The following is an 8,984-nucleotide window of genomic DNA, read 5'->3' on the forward strand; positions in this document are numbered from 1 at the left end:
GTTCATGTGTTTGTTTATGTTTCTTCCCACCAAGCACATGGAGGAGCCCGTTTGACAGCTCACTCCTGTTTTCACTCCCGCTAATCACTCCACCCCGGTTTCCACTCTCGCTATCTCCTCTCTCCCTTCTTATACTTTCAGTTTCCTATGTTTCTCGTCAGTCCGTTAGGCTTCTAACCTTCCGACGATCAGTCTTGCTTAAACCTAGTTCAGTCTTGTCTTGTCTTGCCTTGTTCAGTATTCTTGTGGCTAACTTGCTTTGTTCGTCCAGGCTCCAGTTCTATTTTGCACCCTGCTTGGTGATACATTTTCACGCAGATCCGTGCACCGGCGACCGTGGTACCATCTCTGGCTGAAGGCGGAAGGAGTTTTGTTCGGTTGGATTTACCTTTTCTCTACGGGAGCGTTAGAGTGGATTTACCTTTTCTCTACGGGAGCGTTTGAGTGGATTTACCTTTTCTCTACGGGAGCGTTTGAATGGATTTACCCTTTTTTCTCCAGGAGCGTTTGAGCGGATTTACCTTTTTCTCCGGGAGCGGTTGAGCGGATTTACCTTTTGCCCTCCGGGGCGGTTTTGTGGATTTACGAGCGGATTTACCTTTTGCCCTCCGGGGCGGTTTTGTGGATTTACGAGCGGATTTACCTTTTGTCCTCCGGGGCGGTTTTGTGGATTTACCTTTTTCCCTCCGGGGCTGTCAAGTGGATTGCCTTTTCCCTCCGGGGTTTTTTCTAGTGGCTTTTCTTTTGCCTTTTTCGGCCGAGCGCTCGTGCCCTGTGTCTAGCTTCTGTTCAGGGTTTTTGTTGATTCCTTCATTGCTTGATCTGACGTTTACTAATAAAGGATATTTTGGTGATCCCTGCTTCTGACTCCCATCCTTCTGGCGTGACACTTTTTCTTTTTACTGTGTGGATACTGTCTTGGATACTCTTTGTTGTCTTTATGCTTTGAATTGGATGCCAAAATGTTTGTTTCAGTACACAGCCATGAAAAAAAAATTCAAGTCCATTTCAAATTTATTTTTCTACATTTACTAGTTACAGTATGTGTTTAGGTAAAATTATAATTTTTGTTTCATTCTGTAAACCGATATTTCTCCCAAATTTTAAATAAAAAATAATGTTTCTATTTGCAGAAAATTAATACTGCAGAAACAGGTCAAAATAACAGAAAAGATGCTCTGTATTTTTTCAGACCTGAAATACTGCAAAGAAAATAAGTTTATATTCACTTTTAAGCAATACAACAGTAATATGTATACATGTATTTGGGAAAAGTTCCAAAACAATTTTATGTAATAACCCTGATTTTTATCACAATTTTCATGTGTCTCGTCATGCTGTCAGTCTTTTACGTTGCTTTTGGATGACTTTGTCACTTCTTGGGTTTGACTTTGCTGAAATTCATCAGACACTGGACTGGAATGGACACAATACATCTAGAAATGCTGATTAAATGAAAATTTGGAATGGTCTCTTCATTTTTTCTTCATTTTTTTATACAGAATATATACTGGCTAAACTTTTTTCCTTCCTTATACAATTGAGCTCAACATTTTTCAACCCATGTAGGTAAATATGATCAAGGAAGGCTGTGAAAATAAATCTGCATCGTTAATCCTTCAAATATTTTCTTGAAAACAACACCATGAACTTTTTCATTAGAGAATAAGAATTTTAATTAGTGGGATGTCTTATGAAATAAATGTGTTTTTTCTCTAATACACACTGGTTATAATTATTCAACCCCTTTTACAACCTCTTATTTTTGCCAAGATACTCTAACAGCTCTGAGTCTTCACCTATAATGCCTAATAAGTTTGGAGAACCCCTGACAAGAGATTGAGGCAATTTTTTTATAGAGAATTGCTCAAGACCCTTCAGATTTCCAGCTCCATGTTGATGCTTCTCCTCTTCAGTTTTCTCCACTCATTTTCTATAGGGTTCAGGTCTGGAGAGTGGGGTGTATTTTCAAAGCCTTCCTTGATAGAATTTGAGCTCAATTGTATATATATATATATATATATAAATTTAAAGGAAAAAATAAGCAATAAAAAGAAATTAAGCATAAAAAATAATATTATTTAAATATTATAATATTTTTTTTATTTCTTATGTTTTTCTTTGCTTTTCTTTGCTAATATATTATATGCAAGTTTCTTAAAATTGTGTTTTTTAGAAAGAATTAAGCTTCTGATACACATAAATAAACCAAGCTTCACACCTAGGATTCACTATAAAATATTACAGAAATTGTGTTAATTCCTGATAAAGTTTACACAATTTTACACATGACTTTCCTAGAAGTCATCTAGCAAAAAGTGAACGCTGCAATCCGCATTCTGATCATTTTGTCTTTTGTGTCAATGAAAAAAAGTCGTGTATGTTTGGAACGTGAGGGTGAGTAAATTATTACAGATTTTTCATTTTGGGTAAACTTTAGTTTATTGATAAAAGATCGTTTATAGACATAGCAAAAACAACATTTAAAATTACAATCAGTTTTAATATTTTAAATAAATTTGACTTCTTACCAAGAACAATAATTATGAAAAAGTATGATTATGAGATTTATCTACAGCGAACCTGAGTTCCAGCCCAAGCACTAACAACATTCAAAAACAAATAAAATCCAAACCCATTGCATAAATAAGAACAAAATGTTTATGGTTTTTAATAGGCGTGTTAATGTAATAAACAAACAAAAATCACTGCTTGCACATTTGTAAGTCTGTATAAAAAGACAGTAAAATAGCTGAAATTCATTTTGAAACAGCTCATGTCTAAATGTTACTTAAATATTTAAAACAAAAGCATATATAAAAAAGTAAAACCCATAAACTTCATGAGCTGTTAATACCGTAAATGTAAATACAGAGAAAATCTGAATTCTGTTCCTACATAATTAATATAACAACATATATTCAAGTGTAATGTGTGTTTCTTGAAAATATTTTGGTCAATTAAGAAATGAATAAAATGTAATTCAGCCTTTTATTTGAAAAACGTTGAGGAACAAGGATCTATCCCGTGCAGCTAATATCTGCGCATTCTGTCCTCATCTTGCCGATAGTATGGGTTTTGGTTGCCTCTTAAACCATTTTCCATAACCCTGACCCCACCGTACACTGGAGGATCATCATTCCCGTTCCTACCGTCATCACTGTCATTATCGTAAGTAGTGTAGCGCTAAAAAACATACATATTTTTATTAACATGGATATATTTGATTACTAGCAATTAAAACAATTCAGAATTTTTGCAAGCCAACAACTGAACCACAACTACTGCAGCATTTTAGCTGTCATCATACCGATTTGTTGTCTCGCAGACTTTTGGTCACCAGTGCCTCAGTGCTCCCACTATTGGTCACTTCCAGATTTGCAGGCTGCCAGTTTGAAGTAGGATTGACCCGGGGGATCCTGGGAACTTCAATGGGTTTATGCATTTCCACGCTAAAATCTTCCTTGGACTGTGAGCTGTTTACTTTTTGTTTCCTTGAAAAATACATGCATTTAGAAACAAATACGATGATAACATGTATCCACCTGAAAGTGTGTGTGTATATGGATGTTACTTGACATAAATAAGATATATATGGTGGATTTTTACCTGCTGCTCACAACTATAAGTGCCACAACAAATATGATCAGCAATGTGCCCAACACGCAGGACACCACAACCACGACCAACAGGTAAGCTGTAATGAGAATCTGCATTATACGAATGCCACTCTAAGTGTGAGACATAAGAAGAAAAATGTAGATTGACTGATGATAAAGACATAATATTTCGTGGCGACTTACGTTCCTTGCAGTTGAATCCAGAAAAGCCAAAATCACACCTGAAAGAAACCACATAACTGTAAGTGATGCTGTGCAACCACTAAACTGACATGCTGTTTGACTGTAAATATGCAATATTCTTACAGTACATTATATTACATTTATTGTATTTTAGTAACAAATAAGTGTCAAAGGTCGAGTGTATGAAATTTAGCCGCATCTAGTAGTGAGGTCGCGAATTGCAACCAACGGCTCACTCCAACCCCCCCTTTCGAAGCACTATGGCGGCTGACACAGAGCTAAGATGACGTCACATTTTCACTTCCTTGCCAAAGGAGATAACGTTTTTAAAAATTGGGTTATACCACAAGGGACCCTATTGGGCCCCATCACAGGCTGTGGGACAAAGTTGTCCCCCCAGTTATAAGGGCAACTTAGGATGCTAGACAAAACATTTTAGTGTACTCAAAAGTAGATTCACTATACAAGGGCATTTTGCAAGACATATCACACAGTTCTTACTATTTATACATTTTTCATGACAATAATTTAGCAAATATTTCTCACAAGACCTTATTTTACATTAAAGAATCTATGTGAAGAATAATGCACTTGCTTACTTTTTACAGGTTTCTAAATCAACTGCTTTTTCCCCATGGGGACAAGCTGTAAAGCAACAGACAAGTGATGAGAATCACTGAATGTCTGAACAATACAGTGAAAAGAATACAAGGGAAAATGAGTCACATTTAGAACACTTACAGAAGCAGGATTGAGATGAGAATTTTGACTTGATGTACCCGCTACGGCAGGTACACACTGCAATACCATCACCCTCACAAGTTGTGCTGGTATCATCACAGAAACCAACATCACACACCGACTTTCCTGTGAATTGAGAAAACAAGTCGATTTTACATTAGATGCTTCTTCGTATTGCAAAAAGAAACTGTGAAAGCAAAACGTGGTGTAATAACTCATAACTCTTACGTACCGTTAAATGTTGCATTTGGTATACTTTTTATCAGGTTTCCAACTGATTCTGTTGTGGCAACTGATGAAACGCCATAGAAATTCTGCACTTCTGCAACAATACTGCCCTTTCTGTATGAGTGGACATTGTATAAACCAAAATTACACGCATGCAGCACAATTCATTTCATATGAAATCATGTCTAATTAGAAAAACTGTAACTCACTTCAAACTCAAAACAAGAGAATAAAGGTAGCCAGCATCATCTTGGAGAACAGCCCGGAGCTATATTTCAGCCAGGAATAAAACAAACAACATGAACTATTACCCATGCAAACATATACTTATAACACTTCAAAGGAAACTTAGTCTTACCTGTTCCTGGATTTTTTCAGCTGTTTTTCTAAACAATTCAGTTGTCTTGTCAGACATACCGGCTAGAAAAGTGTCATCTAAAGTTAAATCACCAGGGAAGACCTTTGCTGCAAAGGATACAGTACACATGTAATTGATTTGTTTGATATTGCATTGTGCTTGTTTTATGCATATTCATGTAGTCAGTGTTTTACTGCTGATGCATTGATAGCACAAATGTGGACTGGTCATACCTGGAATACAGCCTGTGGTGTTATCGTAAACCAGCCCAGACCGACAGGTGCAAACGAAAAAGCCCTCATGCCGCTGTTCACAGATTCCATTTCCAATACAAGGATTTGGAGTGCAGGGTCCTTCACAATCAATAAGCAATCTGGTTATTCAAAGAGGACATCTCTAATGTAAAAACTACAAGAGCCATTACAGGATCCTCTCCAGCAGCAGTTTTGAGGGATCATTTATATATTATTTGGTCATTGTAGACCCTAGCCCTAACTTCATACACACAATGTATAAGTTAATATAATTTGTTGTAACCTTGAGAAGCTATTTTCAAATCATTAAAACTTTAAAAAGTAGCTTATTTAAATGTTACCACATTTTTTGTGTATATAAACAGTTTTTAGAGTGAATTCATTAAGGAAAAGACTTTGTGTACATCAGGAAAAATTATATTTACTTAAAGAGAATGATAGTGAGGTTGTGAGGGAATCTTGTACATGGTGTTTAATAAATTGTATTTCTGCATAAGTCGATGACAAAACATATTTTCAAAAATTTTAGATGTCAAAATAATGAATTAAATGCAATTGTGGACCTTTAGTCTGTCCCTCACAACCCTTTTTATTTGTGTTAATTCAGTATAGCACCTAACCTTATTGTATTATTATTAACCTGTTTAATTGCCTAGTCAAAACAATGGGCAGACATGCTACTTCTTGTACTTTATGTAAAGTTTTGAGCCTGCTAGTGGGGATGTTGATTTTGAAGTTTTGGTACCTTTTGTCGTGGTGGCAGGAGTGGTTACAGGCATGGTTGCGGGCGTGGTGGCAGGAGTGGTTACAGGCGTGGTTGCGGGCGTGGTGGCAGGAGTGGTTACGGGCGTGGTTGCGGGCGTGGTTGCGGGCGTGGTGGCAGGAGTGGTTACGGGCGTGGTTGCGGGTGTGGTGGCAGGAGTGGTCACAGGCGTGGTGGTAGGCGTGGTGGCAGGAGTGGTTACAGGTGTGGTGGCAGGAGTGGTTACAGGCGTGGTGGTAGGCGTGGTGGCAGGAGTGGTTACAGGTGTGGTGGCAGGAGTGGTGGCAGGCGTGGTGGCAGCTGTGGTGACAGCTGTGGTGACAGGCGAGGTGGCAGCTGTGGTGACAGGCGAGGTGGCAGCTGTGGTGACAGCTGTGGTGACAGGCGAGGTGGCAGCTGTGGTGGCAGGCGTGGTGACAGTTGTGGTGGCAGGAGTGATAGTGGTCGTGGTGCTCTGATCATTAGCTGTAATGAAAACTTTTTGTTATGGAACGTTGCAAAACAGCATGTGACAATCCATATCCACAAATTAAACAATAAGAAAATATCTATCATAATTCAGGTTGATACCAAAAAGAATGGTGAAAAAGAAAATTATCCAAAATAGAATGTAGGTACGGGAAGTGTAAAATTAGCATGCTCTTATTTACTACTTAAACAGCTGGGAAAATTCCCACTGCCAAATCAGGACAAACAAAATATCAAACACACCCATGTTGTTTTTCTGACGTTATCTCTTACTTTCCCAAAAGTTGAATTCCAAGAAGGGATGGCCATAAACCACACTATTATTTATTTCCTAACACAAAAGTGGTCACTATAAATTGCTTTGGATAAAAGTCTGCCGAATGAGAGAATAAATATGGAAAAACTTGGTCTTATAGACAGTTTAGTCATGAAAGATGTAGAATTTGAGGCCATAATTACGATGCTATATCCAGTGATTTCAGATGGCAGTAGTTGATGAGGAAATAAGTCAAAAATAATGTAAGGACTTTGAAAGCAATAAAAGTTTAATATGATGTCTCATGACGAAGATAACAAAGTACATGTTGTCATTTCCCACTCACAAGGTTAACTGGCACCTGTAATAAAACACGTCTTGCCGATAATGATTTTTCCATACTGTGGCTGTTCAAACAGTTTACTGCATTACATGTACTCTAAGTATCAAACATTTTAAAGAAGCACCAAATAATTGGTGCAAATCATACTATATACAGTAGCTATGTAAAACAAAGCCATTTTTTAGTTGTTGATAATCTCCTAACGTTGTCACTGTGCCTTAACCGGGAGCTCATTTATAAAATTTTGCGTAGATACCGTCGTAAATTTGATTTAACGATAATTTCTCAAAGTAGGCCAACGTACGCGATTCACAGAAAACGTGTGTAGCATCTCTTTTAGATGTGAAATCTATACATCGCAAATGATCTTGAAATTGTGTATAGCTGAACAGTTTCAGATCTCCGACTTTTAACAATGTCTAATTAATGTCATTGATATATAAAATATATATAAACCTGCGGAACTCAGATAGGCAAAAGTGCGGACATCTGCGCAGGTCCTGATGTGGTACTCAGCACTTTTCCATGTTAAAGGACCATTTTTATAGTGATTTTTGCGTACACACACTCCACAATCAAATCCGTATGCACGCTATATAAATGAGGCCCCAGATCTGTCCTTATTCACCTTTCATTATATGGAAAAGAATGGTCACATTCTTCAGAAATGTACCTTCTGTGTTACACAGAAGACAGCAAGTTATTGTTTTTTGTAAAGGTGTATGATTTGAGGTAAGTAAATAACATAAATTTGTTTTTTTGGGAGAACGGTTTCTTAAAAGGAAAGATAATTAATAAACCATCTTTTGTGTAAATATACCATACATTTTAACCATAAGAACTGCAAAGCACAATAAAAAAAACATTATTTATTTTTGTTTTTGCTAATGAACTCTTCAAATGGTAACTACCCTTCCACTGTAATAAACCATGGTTAATTTTTCTATGGGAAGTTAGAGCCTTTGGACACGCAAGTTCACACAGTACACGTGGGACCTTTAATGCCACCTGCTGGATAAACAGAGAGGGTTCTCATGACGTAATTGTCAAAGACCCAATAAAAAAAGAAACAAATAACTGAACATCTGCTCATCTTCACAAATTGAAATAAATCCTCTTTTCACAATATTGTAAAATCAAGACTAGTGAGAGTAGGCCTTTAAATCACCACTCTATGCCACATTGTTGTATAAGGTTGGTTAAGTAATTAAGTATTAGTTGATCTTAAAGGAAAACAAATGTAAACCCCAATATATGAATTAGAGTTGTCAGCACATTTAGAATAGCTGTTAGCAAATGCTCAATGGACGTAAACTTCACTTTAAAAAATTTCTAACTGGAAGATTTATTTACCAGTCAATCTGCTAAAACATAAATGTAAGCCAGATGTAAGAAAACATTCACAACGAACAGTTGGCTAATGTTTTTTTCCAGTTTAGATTAATGTTACATGTTATTTAAAATATTTACGATAGCCTACAAGTAGACGTGAGAAACTCACTCTGTTCTCCAGCCGACGCAGCCACCAAGCAAAAACACAAAATGCTTTTGAATAGTAAACGCATTTTTGGATTTTCAGATAGTCCTTCGATTATTTTGAAAGTGGTACACAAGAAATAAGGTGAAGTTGAAAGCTTGCTTCGCGTTGCCTTCTGTCTGCTTTAGAAGAGCGCAAAGCTTAATAAAGCTCACAGCCACGCCTCCCGGAAAGGTAATGCAGGTAAGATAAAAAACGACTTAACACGAAATAAAATTGTATTATTTAATGAT

At 36.9% G+C, this 8,984-nt stretch overlaps 1 protein-coding gene across 1 annotated transcript; it reads right to left on the bottom strand.

The window, feature by feature from the left end:
- Positions 1-2,938: 2,938 nt before the first annotated feature.
- Positions 2,939-8,779, bottom strand: muc13b (mucin 13b, cell surface associated). The gene is made up of 12 exons (XM_057359250.1): positions 8,716-8,779; positions 6,130-6,612; positions 5,364-5,483; positions 5,131-5,237; positions 4,982-5,040; positions 4,777-4,886; positions 4,545-4,670; positions 4,403-4,448; positions 3,804-3,841; positions 3,610-3,697; positions 3,311-3,494; positions 2,939-3,186 (listed from the first exon to the last, which is right to left on the bottom strand). The coding sequence occupies exons 1-12, from the start codon at positions 8,777-8,779 to the stop codon at positions 3,034-3,036; spliced, it is 1,578 nt and encodes a 525-aa protein (XP_057215233.1). The 3' UTR covers positions 2,939-3,033.
- Between the last annotated feature and the right edge of the window lie 205 nt (positions 8,780-8,984).

The sequence above is a fragment of the Triplophysa rosa genome, linkage group LG18 (assembly GCF_024868665.1).
Source record: "Triplophysa rosa linkage group LG18, Trosa_1v2, whole genome shotgun sequence".
Lineage (NCBI taxonomy): Eukaryota > Metazoa > Chordata > Actinopteri > Cypriniformes > Nemacheilidae > Triplophysa > Triplophysa rosa.

Coding starts and splice junctions, on each gene's coding strand:
- muc13b (XM_057359250.1), bottom strand. CDS start 8,779: ATGCGTTTACTATTCAAAAGCATTTTGTGTTTTTGCTTGGTGGCTGCG. Junction 6,613..8,715: donor TGCGTCGGCTGGAGAACAGA/GTGAGTTTCTCA, acceptor TTTTCATTACAG/CTAATGATCAGAGCACCACG. Junction 3,187..3,310: donor GTCTGCGAGACAACAAATCG/GTATGATGACAG, acceptor TATGTTTTTTAG/CGCTACACTACTTACGATAA.